The following is a 22,679-nucleotide window of genomic DNA, read 5'->3' on the forward strand; positions in this document are numbered from 1 at the left end:
AGGTTCAGAAAAGATGAGGTATTTTAGAGCGAAAGATTGATTGTTTAAAACTTGAGAAACACTTATTTACATTGGCCTTAATGTGTGCTGCGCTCTCGGGCTGCTGTTTCTCCATTTTGCCTGCTAGAATGTACTGGAGCAGGGCCTCATTAATTAGTTTGTGGATCAGTTAAACTCCTCTACTCCCCTCTCCCTTTCTGGCTATTTATTATGTAATTACACAACCCTGCCCCACACAGCCCCTTCATCAAAGGCTCACAAAGGACGATGAGGCAAGCAGAGTTTAGTGCTTTATTTTTTTTTTATTTTTTTGCTGTACGCGGGCCTCTCACTGTTATGACCTCTCCTGTTGCGGAGCACAGGCTCCGGACGCGCAGGCTCAGCGGCCATGGCTCACGGGCCCAGCCGCTCCGCGGCATGTGGGACCTTCCCGGACCGGGGCACGAACCCGTGTCCCCTGCACCGGCAGGCGGACTCTCAACCACTGTGCCACCAGGGAAGCCCTAGTGCTTTATTTTTGTAACTCACTTTGTTCTGTAAATGGTATTAGACATTAATGTTTTCCTTTCTGCTGGCAGCCCTAGGAAAGAACATGTAAGGTAAGTTTGGGAATTTATCTGTGAACTTTATTGATGCAGCCGCATTGTTTACATGAATGAAGGCTAGCTTCATCTATCAGACAACTAACAGAAAGTTATAAGGTTTTTCCCCATCAGGAGACTTTTTTTTTTTATGTTTTAAAATAATTATATTTAACACACAGTGTGAACAGGTAGCTCTATCAAACTAGGACATACAATTTTTCTAATCCCTTGTACAATGGAAGAGAGATGTTCAATTTTTTTTTAACATCTTTAATGGAGTATAATTGCTTTTCAATGGTGTGTTAGTTTCTGCTTTATAACAAAGTGAATCAGCTATACATATACATATATCCCCATATCTCCTCCCTCTTGTGTCTCCCTCCCACCCTCCCTATCCCACCCCTCCAGGCGGTCACAAAGCACCGAGCTGATCTCCCTGTGCTATGCGGCTGCTTCCCACTAGCTATCTATTTTACATTTGGTAGTGTATATATGTCCATGCCACTCTCTCACTTCGTCCCAGCTTACCCTTCCCCGTCCCTGTGTCCTCAAGTCCATTCTCTATGTCTGCATCTTTATTCCTGTCCTGCCCCTAGGTTTTTCAGAACCCATCAGGAGATCTTTCCAATAATCTTGGCCAAAGAAAATAAAATATGAAGTCTCATATGGGTCAGTTTCTAAGAAGGTGCTTTTCAATTGTCTAGATAATGTGAAATACATAATATTCACAATTATCTTAAAGGAAGTCAATTGTTTATTTAAAAATGGATTGATATTAAACCAGATGTTAAATTAACATATAAATTATCCAAGATAGATAACTGGCATTTAACATAATAACATTTGTGCCCTTCCATTCCCACCTCCAGCCTGCCGCCACGGATTTTTAAAAATGAGTCTTTTCATTAAAGCAAACGCAGAACTCTCTAACTTATCCCCTCTAAATAAATGCCAACTACCAGTATCTGCGTCGTCTCAACACTTCATCAGAAAACAAGAAACACTGATTTTACTTTCTTAGTAATTCTAATTTTGAGCCACCTTAAAAAGAATCATCAAGTAACAACAACTTACAAAATGTCCTAATAAACAAAGGGATTCAGTTTCATTTCTGTGAATGGCAGCTTTCCTTAACAGAATTCCACTTGTGTAAATAAAAGCTGCCTCCCCACCCGCAGAAGTGCCTAGAACACGTTAAGTTTGTAATTTTCCCACTTTCACAAAGATACACTTAAAATCATTTTTCAAAACCTCTTAGAATATGCATACAAGAGTCTCCGTCACCGTGCTAACAGGGTCGTCCCTGCAGGAGGGAAAGGCAAGGACTTTCACCTTCTGCTTTACGCATTTCTGTCATGCATGAATTTTTTTAAATGAGCGCTATTTTGGTTAAGCAATAAAAGATTCTAGAAGAAGCTTTATAAACATCTGAAATTTATTATTTCAGAGAAAATACTGAAAAAATATTGACTATTTTTCCTGATCTTTTCCACTTTTTGCTCCCTTTATCCACACCCCTAATAAAGCACCTGAACCCAGGGCAGGTATTTGTTTACCAACTTCCTCCTCTGTGCTCCACTGAGTGCCTTCAGGGGACACACCTAGACATTCCCGATGCTGCCCTTCGTCTGCGTGGTCCTGCTCATGGTGAATGCAACTCAACCGTCCATCCCTCAAAAAAAGTCAAAACTAGAACTACCATATCCACTATCCAGCAATCCACTTCTGGGTATAGACCCCGAAGAACTGAAAGGAGGGTCTCAAAGAGACATTTGTACACCCATGTTCAGAGCAACATTATTCATATTAGCTAAAAGGTGGAAGCAGTCCAAGTGTCTGTCGGGCGATGGATGGATAAACAAAATGTGGTATATACATACCGTGGAATATCATTCAGCCTTAAAAGGGAGGTTCTGACATATCCTCAACACGGATGAACATTGAAGACATTATGCTGAGTGAAATAAGCTAGTCAGTCGCAGAGGAACAAGTGTTGTATGAGTCCACTCATAGGAGTTTCTTTGAGTAGCTAAATACCTGGAGATAGAAAGTAGGACAGTGGTTGCCAGGGGTCTGGGGGAGGGGGAAATGGGGAATGAGTGTTTAATGGGTGTAGAGTTTCAGTTTGGGAAGATGAAAGAAGTTCTGGAGATGGGTTGCACAACAGTGTCCATGTACACAATGCCATCAAATTGTACACTTAGATATGGTTAACATGGTACATTTTATGTTATATATATTTTACCACAATTAAAAAAAATAGCTATACTAATTGTCATAACAAAATAAAACAAACAAAAAAATAGAACCACCCATTTCAGCGGGATGAGTGCCATGAAAGGAAAAGTGCAAGGTGTGACAGGAACATGGGAGGGATAAGGGAGGCACCCAGGAGGAGGCAACGGACCTGAAGGATGGGTAAGAGTTAGGTAGACAAAGGGCCCAAAGGAGGAGAGAGAGGGGACAGAAAGCTCAAGAAAGCAGACAGTAGGCTTCCTCCTTGTATCTCTAGTACTTAACCCACGGCAGTCGCTCAATAACTATTTTCCAAATGAATCCACGAACTCACAACCCTTTGCGACAACAGTGATCCAAATACGAGATAAAAATGTCCTGGGACAAACTGATATTTTCAGAGCCTGGTTACTCTTTTGCTAGGCCTCACATACATCACTGCATTGGTCAGCACACCCGTACTTTAAACCTGGGGCTTCTCGAATCCTGTCCTCTCCAAATACTGATGCTCCACAAGCCAGACCCGGGCGCTTTACCACCACATGAAAGTAATGACAATCCTTCCAATGTTTAGAAAAATATATCACTTAACAAAAAGAATTTTCTCAGTTTTAAGTTTCACTCCCATGTATTTTCCTTAGACTTTTAGTGTGTGCTTCCATTTGTCAGCTACCTATCAGCCAGATAAAACGAATGAACAAATGGCACAAGAATATTAATGGGGAAAGCAGGAAACAAACAGTGAATCACTCTGAGTGTGACAGTCGGGTTGTCTTGTAGGCAGTGGGCTTACGGCTATAATTTAATAGTGCATCCGTACAACACAGTCGTAGTTTTTGCTAGTTAGGGTTGGTGGTGCATATGATGGAATTAGATATATGAGTATTCTGCATGGAGCCAGCAAAGAACATCGTGGTGCCTTGAACAAGTCTGGCCTGAATGACAGGACAACAGTTCCAGATAGTCAAGTACAATAAAATTATCTGAGGTTTAAAAAATTCCAGGCTTACAGAAAAACCCTAGTTTCCCTGGTCTGGCTAAAGTGTTTTCGAAATCTCCATTATCTAAACATTTCAGACAATTTCTTAGGGGGACAGCAAAACTTACCTTCTCTAGATTGATCTTTTTTTTTTTTTTTTTTTTTACTGTTTTTATTCAACGGTGATCTTACCTTCAGATGCAACATCCCTTCCCCCTGCTGACTACAGTCTCTGGGGATTAGAAGTGGGTGTCCCACAACCAGTGGCGAGAGGTACAAGGAAGTGGGTCCTGTACTCAATGTTACATTTCTTCAGGTTTTGCAGAACCCAGATAGGGTCTCCTAGACTTAAATTCAGAGGTCCTTGAGTTTTCTCCAAGAATTTCAGAAGTTTCTATTTCCATTTATATTAGGTGATATTCTTAAAACATTTTTAATTGAGTATATTTTGGACCAGGCTTCAGGTTGCAATGCCATTTGGTGTCAGTGTCTGCCCTCTTGGAAGCCTCAAGACACCTCAAACTCATGACCTCCCACCCCCCACCTTCTCCAGTGTTCCCCCTCTTTATCCAGTTACATAAGCCAGAAACCTTAGTGTCATCCTTGACACCACCTTCTCCTTTATCTCACTTACCTAAATCCATTACTAAGTCCTATAGATTAAAAAACAAAAAAACCAGTGGGGATTCCCTGGTGGACCAGTGGGTAAGACTCTGCACTCCCAATGCGGGGGGCCTGGGTTCGATCCCTGGTCAGGGAACTAGATTCCACATGCATGCCCCAACTAAGAGTTCGCATGCCACAACTAAGACCCCAAGCAGCCAATATAAATAAATAAATAAACATTAAAAAAAAACCCAGCTTTATTGAGATATGATTCACATACCAAAAAATTCACCCTTTTAAGATGCAGAATTCAATGGTTTTTAGTGTAGTCACAGCATTATGCAACCATCACTACTATCTAACTCCTCTTTTGTCAGCCCCCAAAAGAAACTTATACCCATTAAGCAGTCACTCTCCATTCCCTCTGACCCTTAGCCCCTGGCAACCACTAACCTACTTCCTGTCTCTTGGATTTACCTATTCTGGGCATTTCATATACACAGAATCATACAATATATGATTTGTGTGTGTGTGTGGGGGGCTGGCTTCTTTCACTTAGCATAATAATTTCAAGGTTCATCCATGTTGTAGCATGTATCAGTACTTCATTCCTTGTCATGGCTGAATAATATTTCATTGTATGGTTAAACCACATTTTGTGTAACCATTATCAGTTGATGGACATTTGGGTTGTTTCCATTTTTGGCTATTATGAATAGAGCTGTTATGAACAAACATTCACACACAACTTTTTGTGTGGACATATTTTCAACTCGCTTTGCTATATACTTAGGAAGTTCTGTGGATCTTACCTACTAAGCAGCTTTTAGAAATGTCTATTTCTCTCTCCATCTCTAAGCTACCAACATCTCTCATGTGAACTAAAGCCTCCTCTTCTTTTCTCCAAGCCTCTTCTCCACTAGCCTAGTAATCCTTTAAAAACAGGAATCTGATCATGTTATCCCCCCTACTTAAAATGCTTCACCACATCCCTGAGGCCCATGGGGGCCTACCTTAGTCCAATCCAGGGCTCTCTCCTCCCTCATTCTCCACATTCTCTCTCCCCATGGCCTTGCATAGCAGTTTCCTCGCCTGGAAAGCTTTTCTCCTTTCTTTGCCTGGTTTCCTCACACTCATCCCTTAGAGCTCAGCACACGCATCTCACTCAGGAAAGCCTTTCCTCCCTGCCTAGTCTGGGCTCTCCTGAGCCCAGCACCCCTCCCTCAGCGCGCCTGTCACAGCTCACTTCTCCATCTGTTTCTCTGGTTATCGATCACTGCCGGTCTCCCCCTCAAGAGCATGTCTGCCTTTGCTCACCACTGTATGCTCAGTGCTAGCACAGTTTCTGGCACATAGAGCCTCTCAATAAATATTTGTAGATACACAGATGAACAGCTGAACACATGATTGAAGGCAGTGGACAGGTCACCCTTACAGGGAGATCACACGAGCCCTCAGTAAGTAAGCACTTGAGGATTGTTAGATAGCAGAATGTGTGATTATCCTGATCAAAAACTTGACATTTTTCATACTGTTTTGTATAATATACTTATGAGGACATTTTTCTGCATTGATATTATTGAAATCAAACTACAAAATCATATTAAATATAGAGCTTATGCCTGTAGCCATAGAGGCTGTGTCTTTCTAGTATTAAACCCAACTCTGGTGATTTCATGTCAGTAAAATAATGTCACTGGTCACATTAAATTAATGTTCATTTGTAGCCTTGTTTAGTTTGAAGGTCTGATTTGGGTTTAGTGTTGCATTAAGTACTTAGGTATGAGGATTTATGCCTAGATTTATGTTGAAACATATTTAAGTAACAATACAATGAATTAATTTAAATTAACACTGGGTATCCATGAGAATTTTTTTCTTTTAGAAACAAAGTCGACTACATTACTCATGTTGAGTAACAGTGATGTAGGATGGGGATCACGTTGACCTCTTAGGTCCTCTCCAACTATAATATTTTGATTCCAGTCTTATGTTATGTACTAAGAAACTGAGATTCAAGCTATACAGAAGGCATTCAGGAGGGGGTCAAAAGGAGAAAGCAAGGCATCCTTCTACCAGACACTAGACCAGACTAGGTATTTTCACCTGACAAACCTTTCCTAAGCAATAATATTCCTAAAAGCATATAAAATAGAATGAATTATTTACCAGCATCTCAAAAATCTCAGAGGAAGAACTGAAAAACAAAATGTTTTCCAATATTAAATGAAGCAAAGCACCAGAGAGGCTCTGCTAGGCCACCTTTGGTTAAATACAAAAACTCAAATGACTTATGCTTAACACTTATGAAGGCCAAATTAATCAAGCAAATCTCCTGGATCTTACATATTGAATGGCTCTCATCAACTTTAAAGTTAGCTTTTAATATATGACACTTTCCAGGGCTTAGGTAATTGTGGTCCTTTAGCTGTTTCAACCTGAATACACCTGCTGGTCGCTTAACAGGTAAAGAAAGCACAAAGTCCCCAACTTGCTGATTCCTTTTCCTGCCTCTTGTTCCTCTTCATCAATCATGTTCATCTCCCTGCATTAAGACCAGTCTCAAACCTATTTCCTTCGGAGGGCTTTTTAAATCCCCACACCCCATGTTTACTTCTGCACTTTACATAGTCCCCATTAAATAATTTACATGTGTCCACGGTATGTCATAATTACCCTCTTGCTTCTTGCATTTAATCCCAACAAGACAACAAGTTTGTTGAGAGAGGGAACAAGACTTCTTTTTGTACTCCAGAAGGCCTGGAACTAGGAACTCGAAAAGTGCTCACCAATGGCAAAACCAGAGTATTATCCTGTGGGCCTGTTCCATAACTCCTCAGCTTTTGTTTTCACGTTTAGTGCATTCAGAGACACGGTAAAGCAATGGAAAACCAATCGTTTTTCATCAAGTTAACTACTTTTGAAATGTTCAGGAAAAAAGACATTTAAATTCCAATTCTTTGCTTTTGAATGTCCCCAGGAATTGATTTTTAAAACAATCCTTAATATTAAAAACATTTTAGAAAACAGAAGTTGAAAAGGCTTAGCAACCCACATGATAACAACAAATTGATTTTAGTAGCAGAAATTGAAATACGACACCTGGAACAGCATTTAAACCTGGATGTGTATAAACATCTATATCTTTGTGTCTGAACAAAATCAACTTCAAGCTCATATAAAAATATTCTATCTGAAAAACCTGCACACAACCTAGTTAATGCATATTTTTTTGAACTGAGCATATAATAAGAACAACTTATCATTTTCATATACAAATAAACACACTTCATCTTTTACTACCAAGGTCTGAAGAAACCACAACATTTGAAAAAGAATAAACACATAATTTCTGCTTAACTTGTGGTGTTAAGAGGTTGGGTATATAATTCTAATATGCTGTTTCCATACAGTCTTCAAGTTCAAATCACAGATCTTTTCCCAATGTAAAGGAAGCAAAACCATTTATAGAGTATTTGTTCAAAAGGTGAACAACTGTTCTTCATTTAGGTACAAGGCAAGCATTTTAGACTGATTTCAATCAGAAATTCTTTGTTTCGCAAATACAATTCCTATGGTTGGTGGTTATACTAGTAATCTAAAAATAAAACAAGTTAGTTCTGGTTTCATTGAATAAATCACCACAAGTACAACTTGCCTCCACAATAAAGGAGCCTCAAATTTTAAAATACTTTCTTTTTCCCAAGGGGAAAAAAATGTAAGTTTCTGAAACAATATATCTATAAATAAGAAGATTAAATAACATGCAGTCTTCAACATGATATAGGCAATAGCTCTGCTACTATAAAAATGCAAACCAAAAGGCAAGAATCTTAAATACCCACATCGTGGGGACACTGCAGTTTATTGATCTGCAGTCAGACCTTTTGGCCAGGTGTTGAAGCAGAAATATAAAATAATGTTACTGCATTCCTCACTGGCAAAAAGAATGCCAAATTAGTTCAAAAAGTCTTTTCTGACGAAAATAATGAATTCCTCCCCTTTCTCTCCAACAAGCAACCTCTTCTAAAGGGGGGGAAAAAATCCGCACCATAAAAAAATAAATAATGCAAAACAGATACCTCCGGCCTCTTTGATGCTGCACAGCTTGACATGCCGTTTGCATGAAAATAATTCCCTTCAATTCAGGAAACTCAAGGATCTCGAGGTAATCTTGAACGACTTTCCAATCTGGGATCATGTAATGAGTCACGTCACTAGACAAGAGTTTCCCATCTGAAGCATAATTCAAAACAGAAGAGATTAGACAACGTTTGCAAACTTAGTTTATTATGATTTCAATGTCACGGTGCCCCAGTGTGCAGAACAACTTCCAATCTTAACTACATTGTGTAGTTTTTGTTTTGTTTTGTTTTGTTTTTTTGCGGTACGCGGGCCCCTCACTGCTGTGGCCTCTCCCGTTGCGGAGCACAGGCTCCGGACGCACAGGCTCAGCGGCCATGGCTCACGGGCCATGGCTCCGTGGCATTTGGGATCTTCGCGGACCGGGGCACGAGCCCATGTCCTCTGCATCAGCAGGCGGACTCTCAACCACTGCGCCACCAGGGAAGCCCCACTGTGTAGTTTTTAAAAGACAAATCTACTTTGGTAGACTCAGGTAAATTCAGCACCTTCATTTTTCTGAAGCTGTGATAATAAAAGCTCAACGTGGTTTATGGTGTTGCCAGTAATGTAAAAGATGACGGATTAAAAAAAAACACACAAAAACAACCAAATCTTCAGCACAACTTAACTATATATTGTTAACCCACTGACCTACACTCACATTCCAATGGGGCTCCCCAAATACACGTTAACCACTTGTTAAGTCGGTTGTGTCTCAAGCTTGTCCATTTCAAGTCGGTTGTGTCTCAAGCTTGTGAACGTGTTCAAAAGTCTCCAAGGGCCAAAGAGACTGAATTGACTAGAAAAGATGCTCAGTGCAAGCAGGGGCGGTGGTGGCATTTCCACCTAGCCCGCGTCTCGGAGCTGGTTAGTCAAGCTGTAATTGAAATGTTCACCTTAACCGTAAGCTGAGGATCCCAAATATTCGCTGAAAAGGACCACCACGCTCCTCTCCCACCATAGGGAAGAGAACCAGTAACCATCGTTAAGTCGGCCACCCCAGCAGCCCAGAAATCAAGTGGAGGAAGGTGTAGTGGGCAGCCGACCCCAATCCAATTTCCCCATGACCTTCCTGTACAATGAGGGCCCAGATGATCCACAAATCCTACAGTCAAGAGGGTTCTCCACTGGATGTCTGAGGCCTAGGTGCTGGCAGGGAGCAAAGCAAAGAAATGTACAACGAGGAGCGGCAGAGCGTCAGCTCCGCGTGCCCGGCTCGCACTGCAGGGCCCACAGCTCGGGTCCACCGGATTTCACTGCGGCAAGCCTGGGGGCAGGACGCTCCAGCGCCCACAGGCCCCTCGGAAAGCCCCAAACCGCGCCCTCTGCGCTGCGGGGGCGCCCGCCTCTCGGCCCTTCCGTTTAACCGGGCAGAGCAGTCGGGAGTCGCTGTGGAGCGACAGCGGAGCCGTGGTGCGGCTCGGAAGCCGCCGGCCCCTCGCGCCCGACCTGCAGCCGGGCCGGAGGTGATGCCTGGAGGCCGGCGGAGGCCCGGGGGCCTCGGACTCGTCAACACCACGGCCTCGCGCTCCGCCTCTGGGACGCGCCCTTCCGCCTCACGGCCGACGCTTTACCCCGGCGCCGCCGCCCTGACGCCCGCCCGGTCTCGGCCCCCGGCGATCCCGCCCGGGCCGCCCCGCTCCCGCCGGTCCTCGTCTGCCCACCCTCCCCAGCCTCCACCCCCTGCCCTGACCGTTGCGGCAGATGGCGGGCTGCGGGCAGAGCGGGCTGTTGCAGGGCACGCTGGGCCGCAGGTAGTGCTCCCGCACGATCCGCAGCGTCCGGCCCTGGAAGGTCCTCAGGAGCAGCACCTTCTCCCGCTTCTGCAGCATGCTGGCGGCGCTCCCCGGGCAGAGCTCCGGGCCCCGCGAGGCCGCCCGGAGCAAGCGGCTGGGAAGCGGCGGGCGCAGCGCGGCGCGGGCGGAGGCGAGGCCGAGGCTTCGGGCCCGCCCCCTCGGCCTGGTTTCCGCGGAGCTCCCGACCGGTGGGACCTCCTGGCGGCGGCCTAAGCGCTCCGGGCTCCGCACCGAAACCGCCGTAACGGCCCGCGTCCTGGGGTTGCGAGCAGCAGGAGGCCGGCGGTCTGGGCGCCGCAGCTGGGCCCACAGTCTCCCCCCCAACCCCGCCTCAGTTTCTCCCCTTCCTACCATTGCCTGGGAGGGGTGGAAACCACGCAAAAGACTTAAGGGAGACAACCATAATACAGGTCTTCCTCCGCTTAACGATGGGGTTACGTCCTGATAAACCCATCTAAGTTGAAAATTTATTTAACACAGCTAACCTACCCAACATCACAGCTTAACCCAGCCTACCTTAAACCTGCTCAGAACACTTACATTGGTCTACAGTTGGGCAGAATCATCTAACACAAAGCCTATTTTATGACAGTGTTGAGTATCTCAAGTAATTTATTGAACACTGCTGAAAGTGAAAAACAGAATGGTTGCAAGCGTATCGGTTGTTTACCCTGTGCTGTCTGGGAGCTGGGACTTGCCCGCCTGCTCAGCATCACGCAAGAGTAACGCTAGACCGGAAAAGATAAAAATTCCAGGTGGGTATCACTTTCACACCGTGGCAAAGTCCAAAAATTGTAAGTGGAACCATGGGAAGTCGGAACCGTCTGTACATGGAAGCTAGTTTAAAGTCTTGCGAAGATTTGGTGCAACTCTGAAGGATTATTGTACTTTGTTTCTACCCTCAGGTTCATGTGGGAATGGGGCTGCCTTATTAATATGGATAGTTAATAGTGTTTTGTATTAATATAGACAATTATTAGTACGTTCTGTTTGTTGCTCTTGCTGTCACTGAAAGAGCTAAAAGAGCCAGCAAATAAGCCAGCACCCCTGCCAGCCCAACATTTTTTCCCCCTTAAAAAGCTGTATTTATTTTTAATTTCTTGTATTTTTAATCCATATAAAAATTCAAACAGTGCAGATAAAATGGAAACTAATCTCTTCCTCTGAGGTAAACATTATCTATTCAACCTCAACATGATGGCGTTTGCAGCCTCTGGCAAAGGAATTTTCCTTTAAATTTGATAGAGACTAACACACAGTCTCTTCTGAGATCATACTCTTGGCTGGATGGAAGCCACTGTTCCGCCAAGCTCTCAACAAAGACTTTTGAGCTGCATCAGGAGCTTTACAAAGAAGTGTCACATTTAATTTCCACAAGTCAGTGGAGTCAGGCACTATTATCCCCATTTTACAGACGATGAAACAGGATTACAGAGGTTAAGTGTCCAAGATTACACAATTATTAAATGATGGAATCAATATTCAAGACAGAATCTGGCTGAATCCAAAACAGGCTCTTCACTAATTACCATGCTATTCACAGATGAATAAAATATAGCTCTTGTATCCAAGGAGTTTCTAGTCAACTTGTTGAGCAATAGTTAAGGAAGCTCAACCAGCTGGCTGGGAACATTGGCGCTTCCTGTTATGCTAAAGTGAGCAGAACTAGAGTATCCTGTTTGATCACTTACTCTAGGGGAACATATTAAAAAGTCATGTTCCCTCACTCATTGCATTTTTTAAAATATTTATTTATTTTTGGCTGCGTTGGGTCTTCGTTGCTGCGTGTGGGCTTTCTCTGATTGCGGCGAGAGGGGGCTACTCTTTGTTGCAGTGCATGGGCTTCTCATTGGGTGGCTTCTCGTTGCGGAGCTTGGGCTCTAGGCGCGTGGGCTTCAGTAATTGCAGCACACGGGCTCAGTAGTTGTGGCTCGCAGGCTGTAGAGCGCAGCTCAGTAGTTGTGGAGCACAGACTTAGTTGCTATGTGGCATGTGGGATCTTCCTGGTCCAGGGATCGAACCCGTGTCCCCTGCACTGGCAGGCAGATTCTTAACCACTGGGCCACCAGGGAACTCCCCTCACTGCATTTTAATGTCAAGTTATCTGCAGTGTGGGACGATATGAGTGAGATCTGAGACAGAATTTCACAAGTTAGGTGAACATTACAGTGCTGGTCCACAGACCAGAGCACTAGGAGGGCCCATAGGCAACCAACAGTGCAGGAGGTCAGTTCTAGAGACCCCAGAGGACAGACAAGCAACAGGATTTGACCCCTACATAAAAATGCTTCTAACAGCTGCCCATGATTCCCTCCAAACCTCTCCGATTTTCATTTTTCTTTTACTTCTGATTATATGTCCTTAACATCTCTCTTTAGCATTTCGTAACTTTAAACTTTCTCTAAATTGGGACTAATGATCTTTTAAGGTCGAGAGTATGTCTGGGGCCTGTTGAAAGTTGATGTTATCGGTATTTAAAATAATCCAAGGCCCATCAAGCACTTCTTTTGCTTACATGGCAGCAATAATGTACAAAGTATGTTCTCAAAAGCATGCTCCCTTAGTTCTTCGAGCTGATGATCTAAAATGGACAAGAATGCCTTTTTGTTGATTCGTTTGTAGATACAAATATGTTTCTCTATCAGTCAGAATAAACTAGGTTATGCTGCAGTAATATACAACTTCAAAAAGACCAGTGACTTAAAACAAGATGTTACGTGGGTACCTGTAGGATCCATTCTGTATTCTTTCTCCAGGGCCCAGGCTGATGGAGCCAGTCCTCGCTGGAACACTGTTTGCTGTTCATTGGCAGAGGGAAGGGAGCCCTCGAGACAGCCCACAACAGCAATTAAAAGCTCAGTCCAGAAGTGATACATGTTGCTTCTGCCTATTGGCCAGAGCTAGTCACGTGAAAACACATCCAAGGTCGAAAAAGTGTGGGGTGGGGTGCTTGTGTCGCGTAGTGCGGATGCTCCCTCCTGGCTTGAAGGTAGTGCGCTGAGACCCTTCGGTGAGCGGCACTGGTGACTCCTTGTCTGTCCTTAACTCAGACCCCTTAGCCCTAAGTCAGTTGGCTCTACCATCACCTCAGCACTTGTACCTATGACGACTCCAGCTCGGCCCACTCTGGTCTCACCTCTTTTTACAGTGCTGGTCTACATGTGATTTCTTGTGGCAGAGACTGGCTCTCTGTTAACCAAATCCATGTCCTTTTTTCCTCTGGGCACAGGTGAAACACATTTCCCAGCCTCCCTTGCACGTAGATAGGTGTGGCCACAGAATGGAATGGCACCCTTTCCAGGCCTGACCCTTAAAAACCTCCCATGGATATTGCTCTTTCCTGTTCCTGAATGGATGCCAAAGCCCAGGGGATCTTGGAAGCCTGCATGTTAGACAGCACACACACCGACCCCTCGCACCAACTGTGCAGTTCTTCAGGGAACTGTTTATAGTTCCCTGAAGAACTGTGCAGAGCACAGCCCTGCCTTGCCTACCCAGGAGCATCCACAGGGGTCTCTTGCAGGGGAGAAATAAACTTTTCTTATAGCAGCTGTGTTACCCTAAGGAATACACACCCACTTTACAAAGGAGATTAAGGAACTTGCCGAAGACTTGCCCATTTGTTTAAAAACTCCTCACTGGATATTAAAAGTCCTGATGAAACTGCTTCGGGATCCTCCAGCAGTTCTAAATTTCAGTGCCACACTGGGAAGGATGCTTGGTGGCCTGCTTCCTTTGCAGTTTTCCCTTTCCTTGTCAATCCGAGCGCAGATGGACAACCTGGTGCCCAGATAGCATAATGCTGTGACAGCTTGTAGTGCTCTCTTGCTGATAGAAATCTCTGATTGTGGTCTGGTTTACCTGGTGCCTGACTGCAGTCTCCTTCAGGCTGAACACGAGCGTGTTTATGCTGCAGGAGTTTGTAGTGTTTGCCTGCCTTTTTTGCAGAGGCGCCCTGGGAGTGCAGACATCAGCAACCACTGGATTATTATCAAAAGGACTCATCCAACGGTTAGCCCAGAGAGGGTGGGGCATCTTTACAAAGAGCTAAGAGGGCAGGGAGGTTAAGTATATAAAAGGAATTCTGGACAGTGAGCTCCAAGGGCTAGAGGGGATTACTGAAGCAGGCTTTGAAATATTCTGTCTTTATTTATTAACCTGTGTGTTGCAACACATTCCAACAATTCTGAAGGATGCCAAGTAAAAACGGTGAAGTTCTGCTTGCATGCAAAGTCTACTTCTCCCAAGTAATTTACCACTGCTGATATCTGATATGCATCCTAGAACTCTTTAAATATAAGGCAAAGTTGGCAACTTTTTGAAGAGCTTGTCAATCTATGCAGCATCAACTACTTACCGCTAATGTTTCTCAAGCTTTTACTAGGTGCCAGGCCCTGCTCTAAGCACTTTTCCTGTGTTTTCTCATTTAATCCTCAAAACAATGCCTGGACTGTAATACTGTTACCAATTTCATTTTGCAGGCAAGGAGACCAAAGTACAGGAGGACTGAATAATTGCCCCAGGCCACACACTCAAGCAAGACTTGGAACCCAAGCAGTTTGGTTACAGAGTCCAGGCAGTGATGACCCAGCCATGCCACCTTTCAGCTGCTAAACAGCCAGGTACAGAATGGGGTACATTCTTCGTAGCGGACCATTGGATAAACTCAGTTATTTTAGTTTAGGGAATTGGAAACAATGGGTTTCAAATATTGACCCTACTACTTTCCTAACTTCCCTGGGCCTTAGTGATTTCAATTATAAAATACAGCTAGCAAAACAGATGTTGCTGAGTATCAGTATTAACGCGTCAATGACTCTAAAGGGTCATGTAAATGTCTAACATTATCCCATTTAGCTGAAGAATCAGCTTACTTTCATTTGTGCTCCATCTCAGTGGAAGAGTCATTGGAGGACAAACTGCTGCTGAGATTGCTCTGCTACTTGTGTTAGGGATAATTTAATTTCCTATCTGTTAAAGGCTGTTAATCCTTGATTTTCACTTTTCTCAGCAGATACAATGACTCCCTTTTGGCTTTCTAAACACCCTGTGAATCCCCATAATCCACCTTGCAATGATTACTCTAAAATGTTCTGCTTAACTCTTTCTAATTTTTTAAAAGAGAAAATTATTTTGTGCTTACCAATTGAATCTCGCCAAGATTTTTACTGTACTGTTAACGTACCGATAATTTTGCCCTTCTACCACAAAGGGGCGCTGTTTCATTGATTTTTGTTTGCGGGGAGGGTGCTTCAGCTAAAGTACCTTCTGCGCTGGTATCTGAGCTGTTGAAATTTGGCCTTTCATATGTTGCCATTAAAATGCAACCAGTTATTTGAGACAAGAAACAAACCAGCAAATAACCTTAACATTAAACAATACCTTCATCCAAGGAGCTCAAAGATCCAGATGCTCCAAAATTAATTAGAAACTAAGCTTCAATGATTAATACAGAAAAGAAAAAGAAAATCCGTTAAGTCTTGAAGCAGACTAAAAGAAAATTCAGTTATGTGGATAGCCATTTATAATTCAAATATAGAAACGTTACTATCTGTCATTTTAATTTTTTTGTATTGGTGTTATTTGATGAAATTGTTTTCATTCGTCTTGTAGGATTATTATTACCAGTGAAATACCAGTCATGGTGAAGAGTTATTTCATTGGATGAATGTATTACAAGGAGTTTTCCTGTTTATTTTACTATTTTGTTACTGCGTATGTTTGAATTTGGGAAAGTGAATTCCATTTTATATCTTACAATGATAAACTTTGAATTCTAAAACCTAATAATGACGGTAGAAATGTTGTGAAAAAAAATGGACAAGAGAATAAGGAGTACTTAGTAATAATCCTAACCTCTAGGAAATCCTCCAGGTTTTGGATAAATATAAGCAAAGTATTAGATTTTAAACTTTAAATCTAATTACTTAATAATCAAAAGGCATGTTAAACTACACATTTGTTATCTTGTTCTAAAGGAAGAAGAATGAGGGCCAAAAGTTAAAATTACATTATACTTAACTTTCTTTACATTTTAGGCCAGAGCAAGGCCTATATCTGTTTGTATTAGGTTTCTTTTGCTGCATAACGAATTACCATAAACTTAGCAGCTTCAAACACTCATTCATTACCTCAGTTTCTGGAGTCAGAAGCTGGGGCATGGCCGCATTAGGTTCTTGGCTCAGGGTCTCACAAGACAGAAATCAATGTGTCAGCTGGGCTGATTCCCTTCTAAAGCTTGGGGTCTTCTTTCAAGCTCACATAGTTGTTGGCAGAATTCAGTCCCTTGCAGCTGTAGGACCCTGGCCCCTCTTCTCTTGCTGGATATTAGGCAGGGCTCTAAAGATGGGCTGGATGTTAGGAGGCCACCCACAGTTCCTTGCCATGTGGCCCCTCCATGGGCCCTTTCACACTTCAAAATCTCTTTCACCTGGAGAACCCAGTTCCTTTAAGGGCCACTGAGGATAATCTTCTATTTTAAGGTCAACAGATTTGAGAATTTAATTGCATTTGCAGAATCCCTTCACAGCAGCACCTAGATCAGTGTTTAACTGAGTAACCTGGGGAAGGTGTGTGTACACTGGGGCACAGGAATCCTGAGACCATCTTAGAATCCTGCCTACCTTTATTAGTCTGTTCAGGCTGCTATAACAAAATACTACAGACTGGGTAGTCTATAAAAAACAGAAATTTATTTCTCACAGTTCTGGAGTCTGGAAGTTGGAGATCACAGTGGCAACATAGTTGGGTGAGGGTCCTCTTCTGGGTTTCAGATTTCTTATTGAATCCTCATATGGCAGAAAGGGCTAGGGGTCTCTCTGGAGCCTCTTTTGTAAGGCACTAATTCCATTCATGAGGGTTCCACCTCATGACTTAAGCAACTCCCAAAGGCCCCACCTACTAATACTATCACCTTTGGGGGTTAGGATTGCAACATATGAATTTTGGGGGGACACAAACATTCAGACCATAGCACTACCATAATAACGCTTTATAATAAACATTTGAACTCAATAAGTTATATTTAAAATGATGGTATTTATTAAGTATCTGAGAGCAGCATAAATGACTTTAAAAAAAAATGAGAGAACCAAGCCAATAATTCAGAGGCTATATGAAAGTAAATGAATGATAGATAATGCTGCCTTGGTTAGTTCAAGCTAAGGCGGAGAAAACTCCACCAATACAAACCCACGTTCTATTAATTTTCAAGTAGCAGTGATTTACGCTGGGCCCAGAATTCACTGAGGAATCATTGCATAGAGTCCAGCCCCTTTTGCTAACACAGGATCAACTTGGAGCGGGCAGTGTGTCTAGGGGATCTGGTGGGTAAGAACCATCTCCTTTTGTTTTACCCCTTAGTTGCTACAGAGGAGTGATGCTGTATCCCCCAGATTAAGATCCTCTCTTAAAATCCCACTGTGACAGGTGATAGGTTGCCTTGGCATTTTTGAATATTCGAATTTTAAATTTAAAATGTCATCATCATCAGAGGCGTCATTCATTGTGTCGCTGACTGCCGTCATCAAACCCAGGAAAGTGGGAGGCTGCCAATATTTGCAGCGCATCTTCCGTGTAGAATTGTGATGGGGTCAGAGCCATGATTAAGGAAACTTCTCTGATTGCAGCGTTTGGGTGGGGAAAAGCAGGAGGGTTTTCTTCTCATTTTTTTCTATTAAATCTGACAATTTAAGAGATATCATTAAAAAATATTCTTCTCCCCAGGAGAGAAAAGGCTTGGCTCTTCAATATCTTTCATTGAAACCATAAGGCTCTTGTTATATTCACCATATTAGCCTTCAAGGCCTTGTCTTTTCTGACTTGGAGCACTGAAGGCATTTTGATCCCCTTCCAGTTCTACAAACAACGTTCTTTAATCAGCTTGAGGCATCACTTGATCAGAGAAAAGCACTTCCTCACTCCCTAATGCAAACAGCACCTGCCAATCCCCCATCCAGAAGCAAGAGAGAAGGGCTGTTCTTTGAGCCCGCAGCGCACTGTTGTTTCAAATGTACATTAAACCAAAGAAAATAACCTGAAACCTACAGCCTCATTAATAGATGCAGAGCATAGTGGCATTTAGAGATTTAAAAAAACAAGTCCACGGACCCACATATCCACACAACATATTTGTTTACTTATGGCCAGTGTGAAAAGCCTGATATTGATAGCGTGGTGTTTCATTTCCACTGGCATTAAGTTCATCATCTTAGTGAAAATGTAAAAAGGATAAATAACTAAACGGGAAGTAAAAAGTGTATTGTTAATTGTATTGTTGATTAATACTGAGCAGGCTGTAATAAACCACACATTTTTCTTTCAAACTACTTGTTTTAAGCTTTCTCCAGTTTTAGAAGGGTAGGAGATATATATATATATATGAATATATAAAAATATATAAATGTATATATATTTTAAATAATTTGATATGTACATATGATATATAATGTATATATCACATATATATTATATATGTAAAATCAGTTATGATTAGCTGTGTTGTGCTGCAGCAATAAACAACCCTCAAATCTCAGTGAGTTAAAACAACAAAGGTTATTTCTTGTTCACACTATATGTGCCTCCACTCTGGGGTGTCAAATGTTTGTTTGTTTTGGCCACGCCATGAGGCTTGTGGGATCTTAGTTCCCTGACCAGGGATGGAACCCACGTCCTCGGCGCTGAAAGCGTGGAGTCCTAACCACTTGGCCTCCAGGGAATTCCCCGTCCCTCCACTCTGCGTCATCCTTACCAAGAGAGCTAGGCTGATGGAGGCTCCCTTTAGTGCCTCTGCAATTGCTCTGCAGGGGAAGAAGAATGAGACAAATTGTGGACACACTCTTAAAGATTCCAGTTGGAAATGACACTAGTGACTTCTGCTCACATATCACTAGCCAAAGCAAGTCACTTGGTCACACCCAATTCCAAGGGCAGAAGACAGCCAGAGATATTTGGTGAACAGTACTAATATCTCTCTCTTTCTCTCTCTCACACACACACACTCTCTCTCTCTATATATATCTATATATCTATATTTAATGTGTAGATTGAAAAGGGGGGAAATAAGTTCAGTTGTAGCCAAGTGAATAGAGTCAACTTTGATTTATCATTGTAATATTGTTACTAAGTTTAGAATCATTGAAAACAATGACATAGGCTATGTTCATAGAATATACTGCAGTCATTTTGAAGCATAAGGCAGATCTTTATGTACAGACATGCAAATATCCCCCAGAAATATTGAATTTTAAAAAGAGCAAATAGCAGAATACCATGCTATCATTTATTTGAAAAAAGACATATAATTATATTTATGTGCATATGCCTCTGTGTGTGTGTGTCTGTGGGTGTGTGTGTGACATGCATAGGAAAAGGCCTAGAAAGGTTATTACCAAACAGTTACTACTCATGGGGAACAGAGAGGGATTTGTGTGGCATGTAAGAGACTATCACCCTTTTTACTTTGCATAATCCTGTATTGTTTGAATTAATTACATCCATTTATTCATGTATTGTTGTATTATTTTCCTAGGGCTGCCTCAACAAATTACCACAAAATTGACAGAACAGAAATTTACTCTTTCACAGTTCTTGAGACCAGAAGTCTGAAATCTGTCAGGACCGTGCTTCCTCCCAAGGCTCTAGGGGAGAATCTGTTCTTTTCCTCTTCCAGCTGTTGGTGGCTGTTGGCATTCCTTGACTTGTGGCCGCATCACTCCAGTCTCTGCCTCCATGGTCACATTGCTCTCTCCCCTTCTGTGTGTCTCCTCTGTGTGTCTCTTCTAAGCATATTTGTCACTGGACTTAGGAGCTACCTGGATAATCTATCATGGAGGGATAACTAGATTTGGAGCTGGAAACTAGGGCAACGTTGGTGCCATGGGCTAAATTCTCATCTCAAGATCCTTAAGACTCCTTTTCCAAGTAAGGTCATGTTCACAGGTTCCAGAGATTAGGATGTGGACATAATTTTTTAGGGGGAAGTGGAGTGGAGGGCATCATTCAACCCACTACCCTTACGTAATGTGAAAAAAATTGGAAAGGAAAAGATTGAAAAACAGGAAATCACTATTAACAGTGATTACTTCAAGGAGGGAAAAATGTACAGATTTTCTACAGTGAACTTATATAACATTTATAATCAGTAAAAACAAACAAACAAAATAATAGAGCAATAGTAACAACCAGCACCATAACATAAAGCAAAACACGGGCAGGTCCTGACTTACACATACCCTATTAACAAATGACCCTGACACATCAGAAAGGAGTGGGAAGGTCACATCTTCACACTCAGTGATGGGGCCAGGTGTGGGGCTTAGATTTAGACCAGGGACCCTACAGCAGCCTTGGGTTTTAAGAACCCCAGAGACGTTAGCCTTCTCTCATGCAAGGATTGGTACCCAGGAAGAGCCACCCACCTCACCAGAAGAGGGGAAGTACTTTCCTGGCATTGATTTGTAGAAATTAAAATGCTTTTTTTTTTTAAATGCTTTTCTCCTCAAAGAAGCAACATTATTAAGTAGAGGTTGCAAGCATGAGCCCAATTTCAGCCCAACGATGTGTCTTATTTCATCTACACTGTGTATAAATCTTTTCACCAACTATTTTCACCTGAGATTTTGGTGTTTTGCTTCTCCTGATCTTCTGCACTGGGCCTGCATTCTCCCGGGGCAGCCACTGCTGGAGCTGGGGAGGGGCTGCACCCTTTAGATGGGACATGCGCAGTGGTCTCCATCATTCCCTGGTCTCCTGACCCAACTCTCCTCATTTACATTGTCCACCTGGCCACTACAGGCATTTGAGTTTGCAAACCCCCGATGAATAGAATGAAAATCATTTTGTGGTACTAAAACACAGTACGTTAAGGGTTAAGTGGGCTTGGGCACACTGTTGCTTCCAGGGAAAAATGTGATCTGAGTTCCAAATAGCCAACAAATGAACTTGAAGCAGACAAACTGTTCATAAATTGGCGACTCCTCTACAGTGATGTTTTATACTCTGTGTAAACAAGCAATGGAAAATGCATACCCATATATGCACGCAGATACCAGAAATTCAATTGCATGGGCGATTTGGGAATGAAGTTTCAAAATTCTGCTGAGGATGATTATGTATGTCTGAGTCTGCATGCAGGTGGGCGTGTGTGTACCCCTGGGGGCCTGGATGTGCTGTCACTCTGCTCAGGCCAGAGCCTGTCCTTGTAACCCCAACTGTAGGGCTTGTTGTGTCATGAGCCAAAATTAACCTCATCATGATTGGGTTAGATCCGGAGGCCTTTATAGAATTTCCTCTCTGGGATCTGTGTTGACTCCTGGCAGGTGTTTCCAGCAAAGCTCTTGAATTTTTAATTTGAGTTGAGCTGTGGAGGTGAAATGAAGTGGGTCATAGGGGGAGTGTTGCCTCATCCAGAGCTGGAGCCTTTTGGGAAGGCAGTCCTTTTCTGTAATTTTCAGAACAGATTGCTGACTTTCAAGACCTTTGTGAGAAGAATGCTCTTAAGGTTTTCCCCTCCTAAGTTGATAAGTATTTAATGAGCACCTACTCTGTTCATAGCAGTTGGTTAAGGTACACCAACAAATTAAGATGTGGGCAGTGCTTGCAGACCAAGGAGCTTTCAACCTGATCAGGCAGTGGAGACACAAAGAGGCAAAACATTAAATAACAGCACAGTGTCATGTGAAACAGATAAGATGCCACAGGTAGTGAGCCGTGAATTGCCACATGGACGTGTATGTGGAAGAGTATTGCCAAATACACTTAGAGACTCTAAGTACACTGTCTATAGTTTCAGGGAAGAGAAATGTCATTTCAGGCCAGGGGATGGCCAGGCAGTGGAGGTGGTGGCTGAACCGAGTGTAAGCAGAGCAGAAGGTAAAACACCAAGCAGACATGTGACAATGGGAGAATGGAAGGTGGCTTTAGCTGAATGACAGGGTACCTAATCCTGGGCTTTGTTGCATAGGCAGTGGGGAGCCCTTGAAAGTTTTTGAGCAGAGGAATGGTATGAGCCAATTCATACATTGGGAGATCAATCTGGACACTATGTCAGGATGGTTTGGAGGAAGAAGAAGGAAATGAGAACAGAAGGAGACTGGGAGGGAAGCTCCTACGGAGGAGAAATGGCTTCAGCTTGGGTAGGTCAGAGGGACGTGAAAAGAAGGGATAGATGGGGGAGAGTCTTAAAGGACTTGGTGGCAGACAGATTGCCATGAACGGGGAGGAGGAGAAGGGGCAGCAAAGGCATCAGGGAGGGCTGACTCTCAGTTTGGAGTCGGAAACTAGGACAACGGTGGTGCCACGGGCTAAAAGAGCCATGAGTGGCGGGAGGTCCACTGAGAGATGGCGAGAAGAGCA

At 43.0% G+C, this 22,679-nt stretch overlaps 2 protein-coding genes across 24 annotated transcripts in view; one reads left to right on the plus strand and one right to left on the minus strand.

Annotated features, from left to right (window-relative positions):
* The window catches only part of DIS3L (DIS3 like exosome 3'-5' exoribonuclease), a 36,661-nt gene extending 26,171 nt beyond the window's left edge, over nt 1-10,490 (minus strand). For 2 of the 9 annotated variants that reach the window (XM_049705905.1, XM_049705903.1), the window contains exons 1-2: nt 9,979-10,001; nt 8,487-8,640 (exon numbers count right to left, since the gene is read on the minus strand). In XM_049705905.1, coding sequence (XP_049561862.1) covers nt 8,487-8,519 — 33 coding nt within the window. In that variant the 5' untranslated portion in view covers nt 8,520-8,640; nt 9,979-10,001. Of the gene's footprint in view, nt 1-2,464; nt 2,622-8,486; nt 8,641-9,425; nt 9,915-9,978; nt 10,002-10,222 lie in introns of those variants that run through there. The other 7 variants (XM_049705904.1, XM_012535363.3, XM_033439906.2 and 4 more) reach the window with 6 other exon arrangements.
* Nucleotides 10,069-22,679, plus strand: part of MEGF11 (multiple EGF like domains 11) — a 425,478-nt gene continuing 412,867 nt past the window's right edge. For 14 of the 15 annotated variants that reach the window (XR_004486708.2, XR_004486707.2, XM_049705891.1 and 11 more), the window contains exons 1-3: nt 10,069-10,283; nt 10,918-11,080; nt 14,807-14,947. Coding sequence is in view for 13 of the 15 variants with exons in the window: in XM_049705891.1 (XP_049561848.1) it covers nt 14,908-14,947 (40 nt within the window). In the remaining 2 variants the exon portion in view is untranslated. The remainder of the gene's footprint in view (nt 10,284-10,917; nt 11,081-14,806; nt 14,948-22,679) is intronic. The other variant, XM_049705892.1, reaches the window with a different exon arrangement.

This window comes from Orcinus orca, chromosome 2, assembly GCF_937001465.1.
Source record: "Orcinus orca chromosome 2, mOrcOrc1.1, whole genome shotgun sequence".
Lineage (NCBI taxonomy): Eukaryota > Metazoa > Chordata > Mammalia > Artiodactyla > Delphinidae > Orcinus > Orcinus orca.